Source organism: Lepidochelys olivacea (assembly GCF_965140295.1).
Source record: "Lepidochelys olivacea isolate rLepOli2 genome assembly, chromosome: 7".
NCBI classification, from domain to species: domain Eukaryota; kingdom Metazoa; phylum Chordata; order Testudines; family Cheloniidae; genus Lepidochelys; species Lepidochelys olivacea.
Genome location: NC_140417.1, coordinates 59,553,678 through 59,581,404, shown reverse-complemented (window position 1 = coordinate 59,581,404; position 27,727 = coordinate 59,553,678). Strand labels below are relative to the sequence as shown.

General features: G+C 44.9%; 1 protein-coding gene across 1 annotated transcript; it reads left to right on the top strand.

Moving 5' to 3' along the window:
- The first annotated feature begins 1,525 nt into the window (after positions 1–1,525).
- DRGX (dorsal root ganglia homeobox) lies at positions 1,526–26,062 on the top strand. Its single transcript, XM_084632815.1, has 7 exons — positions 1,526–1,565; positions 2,204–2,274; positions 6,378–6,475; positions 6,758–6,859; positions 9,403–9,575; positions 9,690–9,802; positions 25,169–26,062. Exons 2-7 carry the CDS (start codon positions 2,241–2,243, stop codon positions 25,432–25,434), a joined length of 786 nt encoding a protein of 261 aa, XP_084488941.1. The 5' UTR covers positions 1,526–1,565; positions 2,204–2,240; the 3' UTR covers positions 25,435–26,062.
- The last annotated feature ends 1,665 nt before the right edge of the window (positions 26,063–27,727 follow it).

Here is a 27,727-nt window from a genome sequence, read left to right as displayed (position 1 = left end):
TGCCCGGATGGACAAGTCAACAGCGATATATGTTGTCAGAGGGCGCTTTGCAAGATAGAACACGTGCAGGTTCTAAATATATCATAATCGTGTTAGATAGATTCCATATCCAATCTGTTTTAGTTCTGCTTCACAAATAACGAGTCTGAAACAGACTTTTAGTCTGTGTACACTTCTTTGGGGAAACGTCCAAATCCATGCCTCGTTTAAAGCAGATGTATAGACGAATTTTCAAAGGCGTATTCGTGTTTATTTAATGAGTCCATATATGTGGACTAACTACCTAAAGACCTCTTCGTTTTAAATCTCTCTCTGCTTCTGCAGTTGTGCAATCTCCATCCATCTTTAAACGTGCTTGTCTTTAAACGTGCGGTGTCTTTAAGCTCCCACCAGGTCTGAGAGAGCTTCTGTAGGTTTGCTAGCCCTGACTGCTGTTCCTGCACAGAACATTACAGTGTTTATAAAATATTAAATCTGTGCAGTCTGCCCAAGAAGCAATTGTTCCCAAATAAAATCAGTAGTCTAGACGAAACATAGACACCAGAACTGATCAACAGTTGTCTGACTTGCATCTTCTGATGCATCTTGAGTGGGTCATAATACCAACTTTATTTTCAGTGGTGCATAAATTAATTACACGCATTTAATAACCAAAATATCATTATATTCCCCCTTTAATATCATAAAGGCTTTACGCCAGGGAAGCACTTAATAGTGCAGGGGGCCATAACAGGCCATTATCCTTGTGTAATGCTATTACAGAACCAATTATGCGCCATTATACTTGCTTTTTTTTGCAGTTTATGTGATTTGATCCAATCCCGCGTCCCTGACTTGAAAATTTCATCTGGGTACTTTAAAGTCTAATTTTCACCCGGGCTGAGGGAAGGGCTATCTCCCTCCGCTGAGCCTGTGTCTCGGATGCATTTTAAAAGTAATTGCAAAGGGTCCCGCCGCAGACGGGAAGCGAGCGTAAATCCAGGGACCCCTCGCTGTGAACAAAATCAAACTTTGCTTTTGTACGGTCGCTTGGAAAGACAAGAAGTGTGCAAAGCGGGGCCCCCAAAAACCCATCCAGCGGGCAATTAACAAGCGCTTTGTCAGACTCCGCATCCAGGGGAAGATGCCGTGTGGTCGTGCATCACTCCCACCAATAAGGGGGCAACCCAAAGGGGATGTACAGAGGGTCTGGGGAGCTCGGTGAAAGCGAAGTGCATATAAAATAATGGGATTTTTTGTTCACATTCCTGATGTTTGCTGAGAAATGACGCTCTTTTTTTTCCTCCTCCACACACCACGTGGGCCATTTGTAGGGCCCAATAGACCTATCCAAGTTACTCACTGTAGACAGCGCTGGAAATAATCAGATTAAGGCCAATTATGCGTGAGATTATAAAGGCAAGTGCTGAGAGGCAGAGCATGCTGTAGACAGATATAAAGACATCTGGCCACTTCCAGAACTCCGCAGAGCCCTTCTGTCTCTGCAGCCAACAACTCACAGCATCTTATTCCAATTAAAAACCACCCCAAATCTTACTGCTGATTTTTACCTCTGGTTGTTTTAGGTATGGAATTTTTTTTTCTGATTATTTACCTTCCGGATTTGGGATGTCACGCTGTATACATTTTACGAGTTATTTTGCTTAAAAGGAAACTGGTGCCCAAACTGAACGCAGCTTCCAGTGGATTGGATCATTTGAAATGAAGACAGCCTTTAGAGTAATGAAAGGCTTTATTGCTATTTACTTGGGTCAGAATAGTTTAGACTGGAAAATAACTTCTTTTTAAAAAAATCAATCCGTTGGTATCTCTAGGTAGTTCTCCTTTGGGTGAGTGTTTTATCTGTGAGGAGAGAGAGAGAGATAGTATTTAGAAACTTCTGTTGGTTCTGAATGCTGTCCGCTAGCAATGAACTCTTTTACTTTCTTCTTTTAAGATCACTGTAAGCAGTATTGGAGGCGATTATTTTCTGATACTGTTGAGATGGGCTGAGGACTCACCACTAAATTTCTGTAGGAGCGCTCAGTTTATTGTCTGTTCATTAATAATTATTTGCCGCCTGATGAAATCTCGCCGCTGGGGTTTGTAGTTGTTTTGTGTGAATGATGGTGGTGGTAGGGGGGTGTGGGTGTGGTTGATTTTTGAAAAAAAAAATCCGTATTATTCCGATCAAGAGAATGACTCTTTGGTGTTTCTTCCGCAGCTCTGGACAGCCGCCGTCCTTTGCCTTACTCCTGGCAATGTTTTACTTCCACTGTCCTCCGCAGTTAGAGGGTGAGTGTTGTGGCACAAATTCGTGTAAGTACCGGAGTTTCCCTTTGGGCGGGGCGGCGTCTGGGCAGTGTACCCCCGTGAACCTTGCAGATTTTGCCATTTCTTGCCTGATTTCCCCTTTCAACGGGAAACAGCAGAAAAGCGCAGCGTTTCCCGAAGAGGAAATATAATAGCACCCCTTGGTGTTTCCTCCAGCCTCAGGATGGAGGCAGGGATGCGGGGAGGGGGTGTGTGTATTTTTTAAAATTTGATTTATGTTGGAAGTGCCTTGTTTTTGTTGTGTCCCTCCCCCACCCCCCATGACATTTTGCCACCTGCCTCCCCTCTGTGGATAGAGAGCCCACAGATCAGCCCCAGGCTAGGAAGGAAATGCTTTCCTTCCCTCCCAGCACAGATGTTGGTTTCACGGCTGTAATCGGGACACTTTCCGGACCCCTCCCCCCCTTGTAGCCAAAGGGGCCGCATAAATCTTTAATGCTATTTTACAAACGTGCTGCGGAGCGGCTAGAAAGGAGAGGACTTTAAAAGGGCTTTTTTAATGATGGTTCTTTGCAGCAATTGCGATGCCACTGTAATCCCGCTATCAGATCTGCCCTGTCACCCGGGCCGAGGCTGAAGGAGCGCCTCTTGTCTGGTCAGAGGCTAGGAATGAAACCAGATTCAACTCATTTAAAGTTCATTTTAGGAGCGGAAAACCCGTGTGGGGCTGACTCTCCCATTGTCCTTTACATGTGCTCCCGATGATTAAATAACCAGTGGAGGGTTCCTACCCAGCTGCCACATTTCCACCCAGCACAGGGGATTTCCCCACCCCCCCCTTCAACCACCTACAGAACTAGCCTGCAAACACCGAGACTCGGGGATTTCAGCGGACAGAAACTACCCCATCTCTTCACCCGAGCTTTGATGAATCATTAGCCTCGATGTGCCCAGTTTTGTACAGGCATCCCCTATATTCCAGCTATTAAACCGGAGCAGCGTGAACCAAGTGTTTTATACCGGGCTTCCCCCAAACTCCCATTTCACGCTAGACAATTTTGTTCATGTAGCTTATTCCTCAAAACCAAACATGCGGTGACTTTTTTTAAAAAACGACACATCCAGAGACCGACCGTGATGTGTTCAGAAATCAGCCTGAAGCCGATCTTGGAAATCCCCTTCCTGAAAGTGACCTGTTTCAGAGTAGCAGCCGTGTTAGTCTGTATTCGCAAAAAGAACAGGAGGACTTGTGGCCCCTTAGAGACTAACCAATTTATTTGAGCATCAGCTTTCGTGAGCTACAGCTCCGATGAAGTGAGCTGCAGCTCACCAAAGCTGATGCTCAAATAAATTGGTTAGTCTCTCAGGGGCCACAAGTCCTCCTGTTCTTCTTCCTGAAAATGTCACTTCCCTACTGAAAGTTGTTTTCACTTTAGACGAAGACGCAGAAGCTTGGCATATGGGCAGGAGTTAAGGCTGTCAGCACCCCTCCTACAGAACAGCCTCAAAAATAAATTCTTTCTTCGTGAGTTTTCCCATGATGTGATTAAAAAAAAAACAAAACCCAAAACAATTTGGGGACAATATTTTGGCAATTGAAGTTAAACTCTTTTTCAAAGCTCAAAATGCTCTTCTAGTATCTCCCCCTCACACACACACACGCACGCACGCGCGCGCACAAAAGTGTCGTAACTTTTTGTTTGTTTGTTGTAAATGACAATCGATTAGTGAATGACTCACTTTTCTCTAGTTAGTATCTCCACTTGCGAAACCGGCTGAGGTACTAAATTATTAGCCACTGTGCGTGCGGAGCGAAAAACTTTCCACTCAATATGCATCATGATTTTCTGACATGCAGATTCGGTCTGTGTGTGCAGTAGAGAATCGGACATGATACCACCAGGTTATTAATCTATGCATTTTTTTTAAAATAGACCCTCTTTCAGAGCCTTCCCCCGGATCAAAATCCACTTCCTATAAGTATCTAAAGCTTAGTTTATGAGTTAATTCTTATTTCCAAAATTAATACACATGCAAAATACACGCCCAGGATAGATGAAAACACCTCCTTATCGCGCATTATAACAGCTCCTTATTAATTTACACGCGCCAGATGACATATAATACAGAACCCTAAAGACATGCCAGGTACAGAGATTCAACATGCAACACATTACACGTAGCGCATATAATACCAACATGCCATTCAACTAATTAGTCGTCGTATTTGTAAATACTTTGTTTTGTGAATTCTGAACAGGTACCATTCAGAACAATATCCGGTGTAAAATATGCATAAAATAGCAGAAAAGAAACATTTAGCTGGGAAAGGGGCCATCTGATCAAATAACTCTTGACTGTTCCTTTGTTGTTACTGAAGGGGAAAGAAAAGAAGTATAAAAACCAGATTTAAACAATACTAACTCCTTGGGCATAGAGACAAAAAAGGTTAGACTCAAAGTGGGGGCGCATGCATTATTTAAAATCTAGACTGTTTGTTTGTCTCCCTACCGCCAGCTCTCAACAAAAGGGGAATTTCCTCCGTTTAACACCAGGGTTTGAGCTGAGACATGAAAGGGCCGTCACTGCTTCTGTTAGAAAATCCTTGTACAAGAATGGACAGGAGTTGATTTTACAATAATACAGATTGCCCTAATGCAACGCCTGTCTAAGATCAGTATCACACAGCCAGTAAAGGGTGCATTTTCTCGCTCTTCAGAGTTTCTATAGACTCCTGGGATTCCTATTATTATAATTTATTTCTAGTGCGGTAGCACCTAGGAGCCTAGATAATGGACCAGGACCCCATTGTGCTTGGAGCTGTACAACCATAAACTCCGAACACATCATTCGGTTTTCGGGGGTAGAGGTTAGCAAACAAAGCATTAGCTCTAGTGTTACTTTGAGTGCTTGTGGGTGGGTGTGTCTAAACGTTCAAATAAAATAAGTTTTGTTGTTTAACAAACATAGAAATGCACTGATCTGGGACTTTTCAAAGACTAATCTAATTTTTAAAATACCTGGTTTGTTTTTAAAAGGGAAATCCGCAATTCAATCATCCATAATGTATGGACCAGGCTCTTGTTTTATTCTTTTTACAATTGTGAATGGGCAGAATGTGAATATTTACGAGTTAGCTGCTATGCAAGCATGCAACTGTTCCCCCTGATCTTTTAGAAACACATACCACTGAATCGCTAGCATAAATTATCGAAGGGAATGAATGCAGTCCGTCAGGTGAAAAGTTCACTTGTTAATTCAGATTCATGCTATAAGTGGTTACTTCTATTTACACTATAGATCATAGCCATTGTGGTTGATCAGGAAATGAAATTAGCTTCTCACATTATCAACTGCATATTATTTACCTGAAAGACTCCAGCCTGACATATAAATGTGTATTCATCATAATGAAACTGGCGCGCTGATAGAGTTCGGACATAATATGTATTTGTAAATGCCCTCCCTGCCCCAAGTTACAGAACAACAATAACCATCTATCCGGTCCCCTCTCCGCCCAAACAGTTTAAAGATAGGTTTCTTTCTTTCTTCCGTCCAATAAGGGGACATAAACCACAAAACACCGATGTCAGGAGTTGAGTGCCTGAAAGCAGGCACCCTCTGTTCCTTCCCGCTATGCCCAAAGTGGTCACCCTGGCTGGTGTGCTACCATCTCGGTTTCCGCAGCAGTGCCCCTTGACTTCAGCGGAGAGTTCTGCTGTGAAATTGATTGATTGCGTCGGCCTCAGGCTCAGGAACAGAAGTTCAGAGCAGAGTGTCCGCTCCCAGCACCTCTGCGTCTTGCAGTCAGACACCTGACGCTGGGTACGTGGAGAGGTTTAGTGGATATTTATAGTTTGCTACATTTTATTGTATTATTGGGAAAGGACAGGCAAAGTGGACATAGGGCCCGCTGGAGATCTCAGCCAGACTGATGTGAATCCAGGGTGACTCCATTGGAGTGACTCCGGATTTACACCGCACCGAGGTCCGAGTCCTGGCCCCAGAGAACTGGTTAGGGGGAACCGCGCGCTGCAGGGCGCAGGCAGTGCAGGGTTCCCAGCGGTATCCTACGCAGAGCGCCACACATTCCTCAGGCACTGCCCTGTCCCTTGCCCCCATAGGTTCTGCCCCCTTCGGAGGCCACTCCACGGGAGACTTTGACGATGGCTTCTTACGCAGGAAACAACGCAGAAACAGAACCACGTTCACCCTGCAGCAGGTACGGGCGCCTCCTTCCTTCCCTGTCCCTGCAGGCTCACCTCCTGCCCCTCCCCGCAGAGTTCAAAAAGCCCCTCGGATCCAGCGGAGCCAGAGTCTGCTCCCTACAGCCGTAAGGTACAGTCTGAGGTGGCTGGCTCAGTCTGCCCTGTGGCTGTGCTGTGCGGAACACAGCATCCAGAGATCCCCCCCTTTACCAGCGTGGATAAACCCCAGCAACTCAGACAGACAGCAAACCCAAACCTCTCCTCTTGATAGATATTTCCTCTCGTCCTTTAACCAGCTGGAGGCACTGGAAGCCGTTTTTGCTCAAACCCACTACCCCGATGTGTTCACTAGAGAAGAGCTGGCCATGAAAATCAACCTCACAGAAGCCAGGGTGCAGGTAAACATTCTGGTGAATTATTTAACTCTAATATTAAAACTGGCAAACTTTTTTTTTCCCTTTTGACATCATGATTGCAGAGTGCACATTTGGCCAAAGAAAGCAAATGAAGACGATCTGTCATTTTCATGATGCACTTTAATAACATCAACATAATGTGGAATATTAGATTAGGTTGATTAATCGGTCATTCATAATTAACTAGTGATAATGTTCTACACTAATTTGTCCGCGTCTCTAAGGTACTAAATTACATCAATGCACATCCATTTCCTTGCTTTGGAAAAAATAAAAAAAGAGCTGAGACGTGATTCTCCAAAGCAGCTAAGACCACTACCAAGCCAAGGGGCTAGTCAATTGCAGGAGTCCAGTTGCCAGAATAGAAACCCTTCTGCATCACTTTAACTTTCCTCCCCTCCCATTACTTTCAAAATGCTGCATTTCTGTGGATTAAAAATCTTACAATGCTATTTAAACAGCTTTAATTTGATCCCATAATTAGCAGGGCCCACAAACACCACTTCTTAAAAAAAAGTTTTGTTTTTTCCCCATATCCATAGATTAACTTTATTTAAGTGTTTTCAAAGTCTGTTGAGCGCTGCAGTCCTGCAGTCGCATGAGATGGATGCATATAGCTTTGCAAGCATCCATCGCTGGTTTTCAAGCCATTCTTTGAGCACAATTATGTATTCATTTTATTTATGGGGCTTTTCTGCATGCTGTCCCACCCCCCACCCACCCCAGTGTAGGTGCTCCGGGTTAAGACTATGCAAAGATCTAATTGTAGGAAATATAATAGCTTGCCTTTTGTTCCCTAGGGTCATGTTAGTATCTCTTAAAACCCAATGGCTGAAGAGCGATAATGGAATTCACTGCAGTAAATAGGGGATTGTAAACAAATTATTTCTCCTATAATCAGATTATGCGATCCTGATTATTAAATCTGAACATGAATCATTGGTCATATACAGGCAAATTAAACTGATTATTATTTGGAAATGAAAATCTCCTTTTGCCAGTGCATTGTAGGTGCTGGCTTTTTTTTGCTTTTTTGTTTAAATAATGTCATTTTGGCTACTGGTGCCTAAAGACTGAACTGCAAATTGAGATAAATGGGACAATTATTGAGCATTCAGAAGTGGAAGATCATAACTTCTCTCTGGAAGGTGCAAGGGTGAGATAGGGGTGGTGACAATTAGATTGCTGAGGACTGGTGTTTAGCCTTCTTGTTGGCTATTATGCAAACAGACAATAGATGCAAGCATTTGTTTAGTCTGCTTTCATGCAGGGACATGGGGAAACACAGAGGATGGGAGATATGTTTACATTTATACCCCTTGCTCATTCAAATATGATTAATGTGCTATAAAGCAGAGTCTTAATCGAAGATGATGTTGTCAAACAATAACTAAATAGGGAAATAAACGACTTCATCATGCTCTTTCCTCAGAAGCAGGCAACTGTCAGTGCAAAGTCATTAAAATATGATAATGAAAAATAGCTCAATTAAATGTTGTTATAGCTGTGACCTTCATTCAATTAAGACACAAGAAAGTGTCTGCATTTTGCTGTGCGTTTAACTGCCCTAAATTTAGTCTATAGATAAAATCATTATTCAACATTTGCTGATACATGCAATTAAAAGCTAGCTAAATAAAAATTAAGTTGTAGGAGAAAAATAATTATAACAACAATGCTGGCCATTCTGTGATCATGAGGTGCATTTCCTGCCTCATGGCTCAAGGGGGGTTTTCAGCATTTTCAACCTGCCTAACTATTTGAAGGATGTAAACACCAAGGGGGGGGAGAAGAATGAAATGGGGGGTGGGGGAGAACCTGGAATAATGGAATGAAATTAAGAACATGAACATTTAAGCTGAATGTCAGAAAAAAGTTTCAGACAGTGAGATCTGTTAGACTGGAATAATCTTCTGCAATGATAATCTACCATCCTTTGAGACATTTAAATGTGGACTGGGCAAAAATGCCAGAGAATATACTGTAGGCAACATCCTACCACTAGAAACTGGATGGAAAAAATGACCTCTCATGGGCCTTTTCATCTCTGACTTCTTTGATCCTAACTGAAACTCAGTAAAGATTTATGGCTGAAATCATCTAAGTACTTAGACAAGTCCTTAAGTGCATCTATCCCACACTTTGGCAGGAGCCTAATTTTAGTCACATGCTTAAGTCCCAAAGAAGTCAATGGGAATTAAAGTTAAGCACCTGCTGATATGCGTTGGTCAGTAGAGGCACTGTGTTGGATTGGGGCCTTACTATTGAAGAAAATTGTCATTAAAAAATATTCCTATTGAGTGTTTTTAAACACAGTTTGATTTTCAGAGACAGAAGTAACTGTGTTCGTAAGGGCTTAGCAAAAATCCTGCTGAGGACACACTTGATTGTTTCACAAGAGAAAAGGAGAAGTTTTAGGCAAGCTTCAGACGACTGTCTCTACTGAAATAGTAATTCACAAGCAGCTTTATTGCTTCATGTCTGGTTAAACAGGGCATTCATCATTGATTTCTCTCCTCTTTTAGGTATGGTTCCAAAATCGAAGGGCTAAATGGAGGAAGACGGAACGAGGAGCATCAGACCAGGAAGGCTCTAAAGAAACAATGACTGAGGTGGCACCCCCAGTGAGGAATTTAAATTCCCCCTCTCCAGTTGATCAAACTCGGAACAAGAAGGAGAGCCTAGAGATTCAGCAGAGGTAAGGGTAATGAATGCATTAATAATTTCTCTCTCTAAAAGTACGCACATGCACTCACTTATGTCTTGAATCAAACAGTTCTGTTTTTCTAAGTTACTTTTTCTTCTCTGTCAGCCTAAGCCGATCAGTTGGCCCCACTGGGCCTTTCTTCCCCTCATGTCTACCTGGGACTCTTCTCAACACAACCACCTATGCTCAAGCTTTATCACACGTCGCTTCTCTGAAAGGTAAAGAGTCTCTTTGTTTAAATGTGGAGTGAAGGACAAAAGTGGATTTTTCAGGTTAAAGGGCCTAATCCCAGGAAAAGCCAAATCCTGCCTCTCTGCACTCATGCGGTTAACCTCACTGACTTTGATGGGAAGGAACAGGTGCAGATTGGATCCTTAATTGAATATTTTGCATGATTTTCAGTCAAAGCCTGCTCTCTTTACTCTAGCAGCTAGTCCTATTGCAGTCAATAGTTTTACTCATAGAAGTAAGGCAAACAAAAGTTGGCCCTTTAAGATGTACTTTGCATGCATTTTTTTCAGATTCAAATTTATACTAATAAATTAGTTATACATGTCCTTTTGCATTATACATTACCTGGCACTATTACTGAGTGCCCCACCCGTTCTCTGTGTGCAGTTGCTTATGCAGCAGATATCTGCATAAAGCCCAATCTTTATTTTTCTGCATGGTAGGACTTCTCTAAAGAATTACATTGCTTGAGTGTCAGTGTGTGAGGATATACAAAGGTAATTTCCGATTATTTCAGGCCCATGCACTGAGATGGGAACAGTCCGTACCCACGCCCCTTAGTGTTGCCAAAATGCGGCAGTATGCATCTTTTAAAAATAAATTACCAGCTGATCCATTAGCTGTTCTTTGCCTAGCAATTTATAAGGCTATGGGTGTAACCAGGATGAATTCAATTTATAGATTTATAAAACATGAAGTCCCATAATACTGCCAAGCACAAAGTGGAACATTTCTGTGCCACATACATCTATGTATTAAATACATTTCATAAGGAAAGTTACCCAGAGTTTAAGTGCATCTCCTGAGAGTAAAAACGGAACCTTGTCCCCTTCAGAATACTCTCTTGATTTGTGTTCATGACACCTGGGCTGGTAACAAGTGTTATCATTTCAATAAATGTACCTTGGTGAATTTTAAAGCAGGTTAATATTTGCTGATGCTGAGCCTGGCATTCTGGGGCAAATCCAGCCCTTGCTTCTACAGCTGCAGAATCCACACTGGTTGTGGAGCCAGTGTAGTTCTGGTGGACAAAGCACCAGGACTGGATTTGGGAGAAGTCACACAGGGGGTGCCCGGGACCAGACCCCAGCTTCAGAGAGGCTGCCAGCATGGCAGTGCTCAGGAATTGGGCAGGAGCACATTAAAAGTTAGATAATCTGCTACTACACAGATCTTCTGCACAAATCCTTGGCAGCAGTGGCAGGTTGGGGCTATGGAGGTTGGCTTCATCCCTTGGGCTGAAACAGTCTCCCTGGAGCAGTCCCAGAGTCTCCGGGCAGGAGGATTCCTTTACCCTAGTTTCCAGGGGACACACAGATTATACAGTCAGCTACTCAGGCTGGGACTTGCTCCCTGAATTGGCTCCAAATATGCGCTTTGAATTGAGACAGGTCAGAACCAAAGCTAGGTAGCTGAGCATTCCCTTCCCCCACAAACTTTGGAGAAGTTTGCACCCAGACCCAGATTTAATGGCTTAGATTAATCACTAATATTTTACTACCCTGCACAGGGGAAAGTCCTGAGCATGACTAGGAGCCCTGGGCTATTGCAGAATGGTGTTAGCTTAAGAAATCCAGGGTGGATTTGCATATCTGTCTGGGGGATAGGGGGAGCGCTAGGAAGGGTCTGTTCTGCCTGGCATGTTACCACGTTGCCAGTCGCAGAGATGAACTGGTTACCTGAGATGCTGCTTTGAGCACAGGATACATTTTTGTCCCATTACATTTTTGGGAGCATTGTATTCTGTTGTATGTGTGTGGGAGTTGGTTATTGTTGTTTGATGTGGTAGGGTTGATTTCTAGCCCTTGGAAAATAACTGTAGCATCCCCTTATGGTGATTGCATGCAAACCATCGTCACCTTTCCCTGACACTGCTCCTTCCCACCTCCAGCGTGTTCCCTTTCTCTGCAGCACTGACTGCAATCCACACAGAGTGAGAAGGGGCTGTGGAGGTAGGAGAGCATGTGGAAGTGGTACACAACAAAGGTGTGTCTCAGAGAAGAACACAGCTCTCTCCCTGACCTAAGAGATCTGCTGTGATCTCCATCGGAGTGTCAGTGGCAAAGAGGAAGGAGAGACACCTGGAGAGTGGGGTTGGTCAGCTTCCGCTACGGCAATCATATTAGTGGAGATAGGATGAACCCAAGTTTTGCCACCTGCATCTCTGCAAAGGCCTCCCCCAAAGATCAGGTTTCAGAGTAGCAGCCGTGTTAGTCTGTATCAGCAAAACCAACGAGGAATCCTTGTGGCACCTTAGAGACTAACCAATTTATTTGGGCATAAGCTTTCGTGGGCTAAAACCCATTTTTAGCCCACAAAAGCTTATATCCAAATAAATTGGTTAGTCTCTAAGGTGCCACAAGGATTCCTCAAAGATCAGTGACTGCAGAAGTGGCCCTGGAGATAAAGCAACAGGATTAAGAAAATTATGCACAGGGAGGTGGTTCAACGTGGGCATCCATCTCAGCCTTTCTTAACGGGTGTGCAGGGCACCTAAATGCTGTGATGATGGGTGCAATAAAAAGACAATAGATATGATGAAAGGCAGACAGACTTATCTGATAGGATTAGTCATAAAGCAAATCTCAAAGCAGGCATGTATGAACAGGCAGGAAGGACTGAGTAACAAAAGGTTTGGGGACAATTTAACACATGTTTTCCCCTTGTTTGTGCCGTGTGATCCCAAACAAACCCCAGTCCCCTGGCCTTTCAGGACATGATCTCTAGCGTGGAAGCCAAACTGAATGTTTTATTGACTCTGGATTTTTTGTGGGAGCTAATTTGCTTATGCTTTCCCAGCTCACTAAAGCCCTGAGTCAGGAAAACACTTAAGCATGTGCTTAACTTTAGCCAAGTCCCATTGAGCAAAACGGGATGTTTACTGGATGAGATTGTCTAGCTTCTGTTATTCAGGAGGTCAGACTAGAAGATCATAATGGTCCCTTGTAGCCTTAAAAATCTATGAGTCTATGACTTTAAATTGTTTCTTGAGTTAGGACCTAGGTTTGCAAATCTTGGACCATATCATACCATCAGTTTTTAGGCGGACATCCTCATTATTAGGACTTACGTTGGGCAAAATACTGGTTTCTGACCACACTGCAGATTTCAGTTGCATAATTGATAAACCCCCTATTTACATCAACAGAAGCTCGACATTTGCAGGATTGAGTCCTCAACTGGTAAATTAGTTTCATGGGTTAAACGGTGCTGGTTTAGAACTACTGGGCAAAATAGTCATGAGCCTTATCCTGATCTCAGTTACACTAGCTTTTCACTAGTGGAATGCTACTGAATTACTCCTGATTTACACCAGTGTGAAAGCAGAACCAAACCCCAGATGTCAGTTCGGAGGAGAAGTAAGGAAAGGAGAGAGAGACACAGTGTTTTAGAAAGTCTGTAAATCATTTTTGCATCTTGTTGAATTCAACCAGCCAGAGGCTTGGTTTGTCCCTCTCTTCTTGCGCCTCACAAACTATGAGTAACTTACATTGATGTGGGAGTTAATTTGTAACCCAGGACAGTAGCAAAGTAGGGGAAAATCCAACCCCCTGGGTAGATATTACTTTGTAGCTATTCCAATCTCCTGGGTAGATATTACATTTTTATCTTTGGTGATGATTGAAGTGGCCTACATGGCTAGAAACTGCTTTTAGAATCACTTTGCAAGAGGAATCAGGGCTGGATTCTTCCACAGTTACTCACACTGAGTAGGACCTTATCTTGCAAGTAGTCCCATCAACATCAATGAGGGGTGTAAGATGCTAGTCAGGGTGAGTAACAGTGGCAGAATCAGGCCTTCCATTTTTTCTTTGAGGGATGGGGAAGGGAGGAGAGGGGAGAATTAAAGGGAGTCTAACTTTGCAGGGAAGATCTGAAGCATTTTTGCAAACTGCAGGAGTCAGATGACCTAAAACTCTTAGGATTTCTGTCATGCTGGCCATGAGTGACAGCTTTTTGAGCCAGCAGAAGTATTTTATCCTGTGGAGGTAAAATGAGGCTCCCAGAATTAAGGTGCCTTTTCTACAGTCAGACATCACCCAGCATGAATCTCCCCAGAACAGTGTTACCAGTGTCTCTGGGTCCATCTGTGGTGGATCCTGTGAATGGCAGCAAGGGCTGTGCATGCCCATGATTGGGAGAACAGCCCCTGCTAATGTGTTCCTTGAGAAGACAGTGAAAGCAGCCTGCCTGGCAAGCAGTGACTCACAGATGAGCCATGCATACCCAGTGAATCAAATGTTACTGGAAAATTTAGGTTATTTTACAGTTCCTAGTGGGAAAAATGATTTGCTGGTCTGTATTGGACTGCTGGGCCATCTAGTTCAGTAACAGGCTGGTATCAGTGGACAATATTTGATGGATGTTTTAAAAGAAGGCAATTCAAAATTAATGCTGCTAATAATAAATGATGATGATTCACCTAGTTAACCATTATTCTAATCCCAAGGCTCATTTTCATCCCACCACCTGAAAGCTGTACAACGAGGGGCAGCCTGTGTGAAGAAACCAAAACATTTTCTTCTCTCTGTTTTGGATCACCTGGCCCTAGTTCTCCAAAGCCACCCACAAATGCCATCTGAATCTGACCCCTTGTGTTACAAACCATCACAGGATGGGGCCTTCCTAGAGGAAGGCAACCCAATTGAGACAAGAGATTTAGGACTAGCCTCATATGGCATAGGGATTCAAGATGAGCTTCATCCTCAGAGATCACCCCTCACTCAGCACAGCTTTGCAACTCTGGCCCGAGCACAGTGAGTGCTACTTCCGACAGACCAGGAAATGTTCCTGTAGAGCAAAACAAAGTCAACCCTGCTCTCTCAGGAAAAGAGCCCCATGCCACAAGACCTCTGCTGGTTCAGGAATTCAGATCCCTTCCAAAGGGAATATTCTCACTCTAAGACCATCCAGGAAGGAAACAGGGCATTGGTACTGTAACATCAGAGAATCGTGGTGCAGAACGTAGACTATTCCACAGAGTAGCACATCTTACCATCAGGAAGTTTTCTTGATTTTCAGCCTATATTCTCCCCATATTAATTGTATCCTATTAACCCCTTCTATCACCTGGGACAATTCCTCTCCCTCCTAGGTGTTTATCCCATCAAATACGGTATTTAGATAGTCATCATCAAGCCACCATGAGAGCTATACATTTGGAAACAAACATTTGATAGTGGGCTCTTCAATCTAGAAGAGAAAGGTCTAACACACTCCAATGGCTGGAAGTTGAAGCTAGACAAATGCAGACTGGAAATGAGGTGTACATTTTTAAAGGTGAGAGTAATTAACCACTGGAACAATTGACCAGGGATTGTGGTGGATTCTCCATCTCTGACAATCTTTAAATCAAGACTGGATGTTTTTCTGAAAGATTTGCTCTAGGAATTATTGTGGGGCAGTTCTCTGGCCTGTGTTAGACAGGGGGTCAGACTAGATGATCACGATGGACCCTTCTGGTCTTGGAATCGATAAATCTATGAATCTAGATGATACGGTTTATCCATTGAAGAATCACCATGGCATTCTGAAATGGGATCAGCCGTTATGAGGGATATGAAGCCTCATGTTTCAGGATACTAGTCATCTATTAAGTTCCTGGGGTTCGGAAATAGCTTGCTTTAGTCCACCAAAGCATCAGGGGTTGGGCACCATCAGAAATTGGACTAGTTGGACCACTGCACTGGTCCACTATGGCAATTCCTGTTTCCCCGATGTTCCGAGATAAATCACTTACCATAAGCCATGCCTATGCAGTCCATTTAGCAGATTTAATTGCAGAGCCTCAAATATGAAGGGGAAATACTAGCTTTATTTATGGGCTGCATAACAATAGCCATCAGGAGAAGCTAGTGTTCTAAATGGAGAGACCTCAGAGCACCTCCTTAATGGATGACAGTATGAATGCAATTCATTAATGGAGAAGAGGTTATTAATGCGTGTAAACAAGAAACTCCGTTTTTAGCGGAAGTGCTCTGCTGTTCTTGTGGCTGAGGCCAAAAGCACGTCCGTTACATTCAGCTGAAACTTCCTGAGAACCTGCGATACATAGTGCAGCGTATGTGGAGAAAAATAATTACACTTGCCAGGGAATTACTTTCATAATTCACTCCCAGCTCCTCTCCGTGCAAGTGATAGCTCGCTCTGTTTTTGTAGCAGCCCCACTCCATGGATAGAGAAGCAGCATTGCACGTGACGTTATATACCAAAGCGGATATTCCAAAGCAACATTGATTAGGATCTTTCACGGTTTGTTTGCTGCCGTGCTTGCAGTTGGGAGCATTATGGAGGCTTCATTGTGTAATGTACAGTAAACAGGCTAGAAATGTAGCTCCACTGTGCTTCAATTTTTATTATGGACAGATGAGAATTTGTCAAACGTCACTTGGGTAGAGAGAGACTGGGAATGAAACATGCAAGAACCCAGTTATGCTTGAACTGGTGTTTACAAGATGAAAGAAATGTTGTCTAGTGTAAAAAATAGGGGACTGGAAATCAGGACTCCCGGGTACACTTCCCTGGCTCTGTCACTAATTTGGACCCTGCCTCAGGAAAGCACTTAATTACGTGCTTAAATGCTTTCCTCAGTGTGGGACCTTGGGCAACTCATTTAATCTGTCTGGATCTCCTTTTGCTAACCCAGTGCAGTGATCTGGTAAGGTGGAAAAGCTGCTGCTTTGTGCACAGGTGGACACAGGTTCAAATCCTGATTCATCTCTTGCAGAGAGGTAAAAGCGCTGCTGCCTTATGGGGGAAAGGCTGGTACAGTTGTCAGACCTGGGCTCAGTTCTCTGATCTGTTACTAATTCCCTTTGGAAGCCCTTGGACACATGACTTGGTCTCTCAGTGCCTCAGCTCCCCCCGTACAAGGGGTATGCTAGCACTGCCCTACCTCACAGGGATGTTGCAAGGATAAATACATTAGAGAGTGTTAGGTGCTCAGATACCATGGTAATGGGGGCCAGATAAGCAGCTAAGATAGAATGAAGTAAATGGGAATTCTGCTGTTGATTTCAGTGGGAAGAAGGGTCAGGCCCTTTGTGCCATGGCTTTCCTCGTGGGGGATGGCAGCGATGGTGGGAAGATTGAATCCTGGGAAGCCTTGGTTGTGAGACAGATCCTTACTGGTGCAGGTGTTCACTCCGACCTCACATAGCATGGCACAAGTCTACAAGGTGAAAGATTGTAGACCTGTTTGGAGAGGACTTGAAGATGCTTAGGGAAAAGGTGGTGGGGGAGCTGCTAAATTCTGGTTGTTTCTAAGGATTATGGTTGGTCTCCGATACACACGCCCTGCCCTTGTGGGCTTCCCTGCCCATGCAGCCAAAGGCAGAATCTGGCCACAGATTCCTAAATTATTTTTGGAATTGCACTAACAGCACATAGAGGCTGGACACGGACTCCTTGCAGCTGGGACTATCTCTTCTTGTGTATTTGGGCAATGCTTAGTGCATCATGCATACTGCCCCAATAATAGGAATAATGGAAAAATGAGCTACTCTTTAATGTAAAACATGTGAGTACAATTCATGTAACGTGAAAACCTGGTAAATATCCTGGGCCCAAAGCTGTATTGTTTGCCAACCAAAGCTCACACTGAAATAACCGGGCCAGCACATCAGCTCCGTTTTGCCTGCTTTGTGCTGCTCCAGTGGCAAACCTGGCAGATCTGAAATCCTGGTGGCATTAGACTATTAGAGCCACCATAGCCCGTTCTGTGCCACCCTTTCCCAGCCTCCAATGCAGAGGGTGTGGCTGGAGGAAAAGAGATGTGGGTGACATTCACCTGCACTAGGGCAATTTGGGAATGTGAATTTACAGCAGGCATGAGGCTGCTCTAAGTTACCCCAGGGGCCAGGTAGGCCCTTACCAGCTCTAGGCTGCAAGAGCTACTTTTACCCTCCCACTGATCGGTCCTGAGTGCAGCTAGCTACACTGGCTGTTTGTAGTAGTCGTGGAACGCTGGGTTAAGCCCCCCTGGTAAAGGCAATTTTACTGTGTGGGGTTCATGCTGGTGCAAACAAGTTGAAAAAAAAACAGCTGAATATTATAAAGAAAAAACATTTAAACTCTACTCCCACCCGCCCTTTACTGTAAATTAAACAGCATGTAGTGGCGTGCCACAGCCCAGGGTTTTAAATGAGGATTTCAAAGGAGCAGAAGGTAGTTAGATACTCCATTTCCTATAATTTCAGGCTCCAGCTAAGATTTTCATCCCCACACACAGAATTTGCGAGAGGAAGAGAATCGGTTTTTGGCTTTCAAGAAGATGATCTATTGAATTTCTGAAACTGTTGAGCTAAAATCATATGTATATTTTTTTGAATATTCCTAAATCAATATATGCCCGCTCCACTTCCATTTTCCGAGGCTGACTCTGAACATTAGAACAACGCAGCCTGTGCAAAAGGGTTCTATGTGTAACCCAAACTGTAGTTCAAGTACCTTTCCAATTAAAATGTGCTGTTGGCAGAGACAAGACAGAACTAATTTAATTTTTCCTGTCAGTCTCTGTAGTAGATCAATTAAACTGCCAAGTGGATCAAATATTTTAGACTGTATTTATTACATTAAATATTTATGTTCAGGCTGAGCCTTGAAAGCATGATGTCATATAGGAATGCAAGGAGGTTTCAATCAATTCAGCAGAATTTGCTGTAACTTAATGGAACCCTACTTGTGTAGTTTAATTTAGTATCCAGGAGGCAGAGAGTTCTTGAAATAAAACAGTTCACATGCTGTACTTGAGCAGCCTGATCCAACTCCCTTTGAAGTCAATGGAGGAACTCTCATAGATTTCAGGGGGAGGTGGCTCAGGCACTAAGGGTACATCTGCACTGGAATAAAAGACTCAGACTTGTGGCCTAGCTGCGGCTGGCCCGGATCAGCTGACTCCGGCTCACAGGTGTCAGGCTGTGGGGCTAAAAATTGCTGTGTAGACGTTCAGGCTTGGGCTGCAGCCCCGGCTCTGGGACCCTCCCCTCCTCATAGGGTCCTGGAGCCCAAACATCTACACAGCAATTTTACAGCCCCGCTGAAAACCTGAGCCCAGATCAGCTGACCCAGGCCAGCCATGGGTGTTTAATCGCTGTGTAGACGTACCCTCAGTAATTAAGAACAACTGTTTATTTTCCAGTAGTGTTGCATGCACTCCCAGGTTATTGCAATGAGATAATGGGCCAAGTTCTTCCCTGGCATAATCTGTATTCGCAAAAAGAAAAGGAGTCTCTAAGGTGCCACAAGTACTCCTTTTCTTTTTCCCTGGCATAAGTGGATGCATATACCAGTGAAGTCAATGCGCTTTTCCACCATGGGCCCATTGACAAACATGTAGAAGGCATGGGGACCAATTCTAATATCACTTACGCTGCTTTATGCTGATATAGCTCCACTGACTTCATTGCACTTACTGCCCATTTACACAGGTGAGGTTAGAATCAAGTCTGCCTTCACATGACTTGCTCCTGTGTATTATAATGAAGGGCCAGTTCCTGCTTTAATTTACACCAGCCTGACCCTGGAGCAACGACACTAGTTTAAATTGAGTTATTCTGGATTTATACAGGATAACTGAGAATGGAATTTGACCCATCATCATACAGGCATTTTAGTGGCAAAGAAAATTAGGCAAGCAGTTCTTGGATGAATTATTGATGGGGGTATCCATGTGTTCACCGGGGGTAGTTCAACTGCAGAAAGCCAGTGGGTAATAACAGAACTAATTATTAAGCAAAGAACCTAGATTGGTACTGAAAACTGATAAATATTTTATCCCTTGCTAACCATAGAGCAAAAATTATTCTTATTCGATTGAGTCTATTCCCACTCATCTGAACTCAGCCAGGGTGGCCTCAGAAGGGGAGATACTAATTTCTACCTCCCCTCTCCTTCCATACAGCTGGCCAAATTAATGCTAGCCTCACTTTTGTGTTACCTGTGCCCACTTCTTTCCCTTCCAAAGGACTTTGATTGAGTGGTCATGTTGGGAGGTCGACTATTCTCACAAAAAGGTGGCAAAAAAAAAATGGACTAGCTGAGTTGGGTGCTGAACTTGATGAAACAGCAGGACTTTTTCCTCTCTCGATTCAGGACCTAATGCTGCTGCCACTGAAGTCAGTGGGACTGTGGGAGTTTTGCTATTGATTCCAATGCAGGCTGTGTCAGGTGCTCTGTGACTAATGTCTACACTACACAATTAAGTCGATCTATGTTAGGTTGACTTATAGCTACTGCAGTAATTACTGCATTCTTTTCGTGTCCACACTACCCTCCTTCAGTTGGTGGTACACATCCTCACCAGGAGTGCTTGCATCGACTTCAGAGGAGCAGCATGGGGGACTGAGAGCTCCCAGCTCAGCTACAGCCCGTTATCTCAGCTTCCCGGTCCCCATGGGAGGGAGCTCCCAGCTGGTGCCTGGCTACCGCCCAGGCTCTCAACTCCCTGTGGGAGGGAATTCTGCTTGGAGGGGGAGCTGAGAGTCTGGGCAGCAGCCAGGCTCCAGTTGGGAGCTCTGCAGGGAGCCCCCCGCCTGGGCTCTCAGCACCAAGCAGCAAGACTGCAGCTGTCAGCAGCACTGCTGGGGTTCAGAGCTGGAACACCCCCTCCCACCTCCATTTCAAAACAGGGACCCTACAGTAGTGAAATTGACATTCTTGTCAATTTCACCACGCTGGCTGTCAGCCAACCTGACAGCCAATAGGTGGTGCAAGTAAAGCAGTGTCCATACAGACAGGGTCTATAGACAAAAAGAAAAGGAGTACTTGTGGCACCTTAGAGACTAACCAATTTATTTGAGCATGCTCAAATAAATTGGTTAGTCTCTAAGGTGCCACAAGTACTCCTTTTCTTTTTGCGAATACAGACTAACACGGCTGTTACTCTGAAACCGGTCTATAGACACTGTGTCACCTGAACTATGTCGACCTAAGCCTTACACTTCTTGTTGAGGTGGGTTTATTAGGTCGGCATAGCAGGTGAGTTACAGCAGCAGAAGGAACACTGTAGTGTGTACACTTACAAAGTTAGATTGACATAAGCTGCATTACGTCCACTTATCTTTGTAGTGTAGACATGCCCTTAAATCACAATGTTACAGCACTTGATGGCCAGTGGGAAATAATGACAGTGACAGAAATAACACAGCATTACTATCTGGATTTTTAAAAGAACTGCTGCATATTAGCATTGATATTGTGGTAGAATCTGCTGGCGCGGTGGCCACACCTGGGTTGGGTCCCATTTTCCTAGGTGCAGTACATATAAACAAATGAATGATAGTTCCTGCTAAGCTTTGGATCAGATCTCATTCTGAGATCTATTTTTTGGATATTTTCTTTCCCTATCTGTTTCTTTGCCATAAGTGAGAAAAAGCAGCAAATTTCTTAAATGCCTGGAAAAACCGACTCATGTTTTTTTATTGTAGAACATCATAGTGCTGCTTCCTTTCCTAAACTGTCATGATGTGCTGCTCTGTGCTGTTAAACTGTTGCTGCATTTCACCCCAGAGGTGGCTGAATTTCAGTGGGGCTAAGCGTACTGATGTATTTGTTTGTGGGTAGCAAAAATTATACTTCATGTTACATACTGTGCAGATTTTGTTATAAATCCCCTTTTTCATGTGCTCAAAGCTTCACCTTGTTACTTAAACTGGAAAGTCACAAAATTCAGTATGCTGTGCTGTTGTAGCCATGTTAGTCCCAGGATATTAGAGAGACAACCTGGCTGAGATAATATCTTTTATTGGACCAACTTCTGTTGGTGAAGAGACAAAAGCTTCAAGCTTACACAGAGCTCTTCTTCAGGTCTGGGAAATGTACTCAGAGTGTCTCAGCTAAATACAAGTTGGAACAGATTGTTTAGCATATGTAATAAGTAATTAGCACATATTTCAAGGGACCATTCAGGGTGAAGTGGCCAGTTAACACCTCTCCAGTCACAGGGAGGGGGGAGGAGAAAAAAAAATCTGGGGGCAGAGGCGGTTAGTGGGTTATAGATTGTTGTAATGAGCCATGACCTAAAAGTGGCTATTCTTCAACAAAAAGACTTTAAAAACAGACTCCAACAAGAGACTGCTGAATTGGAATTAATTTGCAAATTGGATACAATTAACTTAGGCTTGAATAGAGACTGGGAATGGTTGAGTCATTACACAAAGTAAAACTATTTCCCCTTGTTTATTCCCACCTCTCTCCACCTCCCCCACTGATAATAGCTCATCTTAAGTGATCACTCTCCTTACAGTATGCGTGATAAACACCCATTTTTTCATGTTCTGTGTGTATATAAATCTCCTTACTGTATTTTCCACTGAATGCATCCGATGAAGTGAGCTGTAGCTCACGAAAGCTTATGCTTAAATAAATTGGTTAGTCTCTAAGGTGCCACAAGTACTCCTTTTCTTTTTGTCTCTGTTCAGTCCATGATTTTTAGTGTCTAGCGAAGTTACGCATTTAAATTCCCAGGCTCATCTTCTGGAGTTGTTGTGCAGGTTTCCTTTGAGGATGAGAATTGAGAGATCAGATACAGAGTGATCGCTTTGTGATCATCCACCTTGTCTCTACCAAATTTAGGGTCTGATATCAAACACCCTCAAGGTAAAGATGTTCAGCCCACCAGGTTTGGGAAGGTTTAGGATCTGGGGTTTGTGCAATGGGTTAGGGCTCGTACACACTACCACTTATGTCGGTATAATTTATGTCGCTCAGGGATGCAAATAAGCCTCCCCCAAGCGACGTAAATTACACCAACCTAAGCGCTGGTGTGGACTGCTCCCGCTGACATATCCATCACCTCTCCTGGAGGTAGTTTTATCATGCTGACAGGACAGCTCTCCGGTCGGCATAGAGCATCTTCACCAGCGGTTCAGCTGCATTGGTGAAGCTGCACTGCTGTTACGCTTCTACACTAGAACACTTGCAAGCACTGTGGGATTAATTTGGAAGTAAGGCACGGCAGAAGTGTTACTTCACCGATCATGAGCTCTGTGTCTAGGAGTATTGCAGGGGTTAAAAAGATAGCTCAATTATATTAATAAACTCTCCACACTTCCTCCTAATTTTTCAGAGAGCATTTTCTCAAGAAGCCTTCCTACAAGTAACTAATGTCCAGTAACTGTCACTGGGAAGTTTTGCTAATGTCCAGAAAACAAACAACTGTCTAAATTCATGTTGACCCAGTGGCACTGAGATTAGCTCTGTAATAGAAAGAATACCTGCTTCATGTAGGTTATAAAATCCATCACTCTGTCATGAGCCATTTAACTTGGATATTAACTGCTGAAATTAACGCAAGTCCTTGGCTTGGAAAGATCAGACAGAGACACTGCATTGCATCAGTTGTGTTCTGTTCTGTCGTTGCCTGCTGGGGATTGGCTGAGGGTAGGATTCTGCCCTGAGTACTGAAGGAGGCACATAGGAGCTGTGGGGCTGCTGGAGCCCCTTGGAGAAATTCTGTCTGTGAAACTCTCTATGGGGAGTGCATGTTGGAGCTGTAGCTCAGCCATCGCTGCAGAGGGGGAAGGGCCCTGGCTCTGCTCTCAGGTTGTCCCTGAACTCCCCATGCCTTTCAGACACAGCCCAAGGAGGCATTAACGGGGATTTCACGCCCCCATTCTGGGATTCTGGCTTGCTCAGTGGTACAAGGGGAGGCAGTTAGACAGCACTTGCTATGGGTTATTTAGCACACACTTGCCAGGACGTCAAGGGGAGAAGTGGCAGCATGGGGCAGGCAGACAGAAAAGGTGGGTATGTCTGGTACTTAGAAAAGGCACAACTAAGTTGCCCTGCTGGGGACAAAGAGGAGAGGGGCTTTCGTTCAGTTTGTCCCAGGCCAGTAAATAAATGTCTCCCCGGCCCCACTGCCCCCAAATCCTCACAAAGTAAAATACAGCTGCACTGATGTAATGGGACTCCTGGCACGTAACCCCCAGGTGAGTCCATCAGCACAATCTACTTCCTTCCAAAGCTCCCCCTCCTATATCCCAGCAGGCCTCAAAAGAATCTAGAATTACTAATATGGCCGATGGCAGGGACTACATTTCCCATCACACCTGATGTTCTGGCAGTTTGGGGGAGCCTGGCTGGGAACCACCCAGAGCCCAGGGGTTAAAGTCAATTGAACGAGAAAGGAGAGCTCTCATCACTCCAGCCAAGGAGTGGGGGCACCCCAAGCTAGGGAGAGGAGGGGGCTCTCCCTTCTGGTTTTAGCAGTGGGGTGGGGAGGAGGAAGCCATGTTCCCTATTGTTTTATCTCCTGCCCACTCAGCTAATGGAGCTCCAGGTTCGGGCCCTAAAGCCAGGTCAACAGCTATACAACCTCAGACCACTTCCCCAGACCTCCGCTCCCCCTCAGGAGTCACGTCCTCTGCCCCAGAGATGTTGTCCTAGGAAAACCTGGCCCCGAGGGCTCCCCTCAATGGGTGGGTACAACCTGTTAAGGCAAACATGGTGCCCATCTAGCTACAAAGGAGCCAAGTTCTTAGCGTGGAACAAGTCACCTTGTATTTCAAGAGACACCCACTCCCCTTGCTCTGCACCTGTGGTACCTCTATCTGGCGTCTTGTTGTCTCTCCTAAGCTAGGAGAATTGGAATGGGGGGGGCCTTGTCAAGAACAACACAGGAGAAAGTTTGGATCCCAACTTCAGGGTGTTGGGTTCACCTTACTGTTCATGGAGACTTTCAGCTTCAGAGCTAAGAAGGGCCAGATTCCAAGCTGGTGTGGACCAGGGATCCTCTGTTGCTGCCAATAGCATTGAGAGGTTTACACCAGCTGGGAATCGGCCCCGACTTGTGTCATCAACTCGAGCTGGTTGAAATTTATTTGTCAAGGCAGATGGCTTTTCAGCAGGAAATGCCATTTTGATTAAACTGAAATTTTTTCATGACATTGTCTCACTTTCCAATGAACTTTTGTTTAGAAAAAGAATCAGGGGGGGAAAAACATGGTGACGTTTCTGGAAAGGAAACCTTTGACTATTTGCTTCACAACCTCTTTCTGTTTCAAAATGTAATTTATTTTGTATACATTTGTTTTAAAAAAGACCAAAAAAATGGGCAAAATGAACCAGGATTTTTAAATGCTGGGTTTTCATCCCGAACGGTGACAAATATTTTTTTCAAAACCTAGAAATTTTTCAGGGATGGAAAATCCATTTTCCTACCAGGTCTAAGTTATAATGAAGCTGATTGTGGCTTTAGACCCTGTGAAGGTCCAGATCCCCAGCTGCTGTGAATAAGGGTGCCTCTTTTGAAGGCAATGGCGCTGTGGGGGTTATGCCAGCTGGGGACCAGACGCTGGTTGTGACACCACATTATCTGAAGCTGATAGTGGCTTGTCTCTTTCCGCCCCCAGGGAGCCCTCTGTGCTCTTGCTGCGTTCCAGACCCCATGGGCCTCTCCTTCCTCCCCACCTATGGCTGCCAAAGCAACCGCACAGCCAGCGTGGCAGCACTGCGCATGAAAGCGCGGGAACACTCGGAGGCCGTGCTGCAGTCCGCCAACCTCCTGCCGTCCACCAGCAGCAGCCCCACCCCCCCGGCCAAACCTGGCCCGGAGAACAGCCAGGAGAACAGGTCATCTCCGGCCAAGGAACAGATGGATGGGGACAAGAGCGTATGAGGATGGAAGATCCCCCCACCAGCTCCTTGCAAGAAACCCTTGGCCTCAACCTCAGGAAATGCCATGTAATGGACTGTGATGTGGGCCCTTCCAAACCAGATGCCCTGAGGCCACCATGGATCCTGAGGATCCAGAGCAAATACAAGAGGACTCTGACTGCACATCACACATCCCTGCTTTCCTGATGCCACTGTAGATTTATTCCTTTGATTTACTGGCACCTTCTGAGTTTGGAACCGTCTGTGATACCATCTTTAGCCTTCTTGCATCCCAGTGATACCAAATCATCCAGGGCTCTGGCCTGCTCCTACTGAACTCAGCGATGCCCCCTGGCATTGGCTTTGTCAGGAGCAGGATTGACCCCAAACACCTTTGGCCTGGCCTCGGACAGTGCCTCAGGGTAGGCCGGGCCTTCCCGGCTTGGAGTAAGGGACAAGCGGGTCTTTACCTGGCTCTGAGCTTCCTTTGCGTGACGAGCCCCCACTTCCCAGAGGAAAGGTAGCAGCACTCAGGAATCCCCTGGGTGCCTCTCACAGACCATCCGCCTCTCAAAATGGTGGTGCCTAGAAAATGACAGACAGCTCAGGGGGTGGAAAGCCACATATCACTGCCAATGGCCATGCACCTTCGCGTCTGGTGGGGAGGGAACTGGGCACAGGGGGCTGGTGGGGGAGACTCAGCAGTGCTAACTAGTGCAGTGCCTTGCAGAGGGACTCCCAAGCTCTGCTCTCGGCCAAGCCAGCCAAAACCACTGAGCCGCAGGGCTGTCACACAGCATGGCTCCTGCTGCCTCTGGTGCGATGGGGGAACTAAGCCACAGAGGCACTGTGTGTTTGGGGGCTGCCCTGGCCCATTTAGCTCTACCCCAGAGGAGAGCACATAATGCTTTGTATGCCAGTTTTGCGTGCTACTTTCCACTGTCACCAACTTTCACTGAATCTGTCCCAGCCAGCCTCTGTCTGAAAAGCAGAAAACAGAGTCAAACTCATTCCAATCATACTAAAAAGAGTGAAACTTCCATTGAGTGTTTCAGCGGAATACAGTGATCACCAGCAAAATGAAATTGCTAGTGACTGAAATCCCAGCGCTGGGCTCCATGTTAATGTTTTTCCATTGTTTGTGATACTTCCTGTATCCACTATAGGAAACAATGGAAGTACCACGACAGCATGAATAACTCGCAAGCAGCAATGTCAGCATTGTACTGGAGATGGCAGACATTTCTGGGAATTTAAAGGCTTTTTTTAGGTGGGATTGTTGAGCTTTGAAAAAAGTTCTAGGACAATTCCATGCACATTTGCAAATGTGTCTGGAAAGAGAAGGTGGCAAATGGAGTTGCAAAAGGGCAAACGTTTCCTTGTGTGTTGTATTTTTAATAAAGAGGAAGAAAGGATCTCTGGATATTCCTTTATTCTAGCCAAAAGCAGGCTGTCCTATCTCCCGATGCTTGTCAGTTTACTGGAAAGCCAGGAGTACATCTTAATTTGCTGGCTGTATGCACAGTGAGAAGAAGAAAATGACCATACTGGAAATACAGTCTTCTTTCCAGCCCAAAACTCACCCTAAACATACTAGCATATGAACTAACACTCTAGAACTCAGTCTAAATTGCAGTGAAGTTAATGGAAAGACTCCATTGACTTCAGTGGTCTTTGGATCAGGGCCTAAATGAATCAGGTTACAGAGCCAAAATCAGCCCTGGTGCAAATGGGGAAAATTCCACTGAAGTCACCGGAGCTGTGCTGCTTATTGTAAGGGCTGAATTTGACGCATGATCTCAGCCAAGCATTGTCTGCAGTGCTGCATTATCCACCCAGGCACTGCGCTATCACTTTGGATCTCATCCTGTGTCATGGTGTGCTGAGAGCCTCCTTAGTTAGACGGGGTGGTGCTCAGCACTTTGCAGGACCTGACTCTTTGGAGCTCTGCTCCGGTGAGCCATGCCTGGAATAGGACCGTGCTGACTGCTATTGACAGCAAAATTCCTGCTCCTGCCTGTAGGATCTCAGCCCAGGAGTTTCACAGGACCTCATGACCCCTTTGGGATACAAAGGGACACTCTGTTGGCTTACGGTGTCTCGCCAACCCTGCTCTTTGGCAGGATTTTGTTAACCCTAAACCATCACTCGTTAGAAAGCAGAGAGGGGGAACGAACATGCAGGCCTGGTCTATAAAGGCTCAATCCTGCAATCCTAAAATGCCCTCAACTCCCATTGACTTTGAGGGGGTCGAGACCCCTCAGCACCTATCAGGAATGGACCATGAGTGAAGGGCAAACACAGGTAAAAGGCAC

Coding starts and splice junctions, on each gene's coding strand:
- DRGX (XM_084632815.1), top strand. CDS start 2,241: ATGTTTTACTTCCACTGTCCTCCGCAGTTAGAGG. Junction 2,275..6,377: donor CTGTCCTCCGCAGTTAGAGG/GTGAGTGTTGTG, acceptor TTGCCCCCATAG/GTTCTGCCCCCTTCGGAGGC. Junction 9,803..25,168: donor ACACGTCGCTTCTCTGAAAG/GTAAAGAGTCTC, acceptor TTCCGCCCCCAG/GGAGCCCTCTGTGCTCTTGC.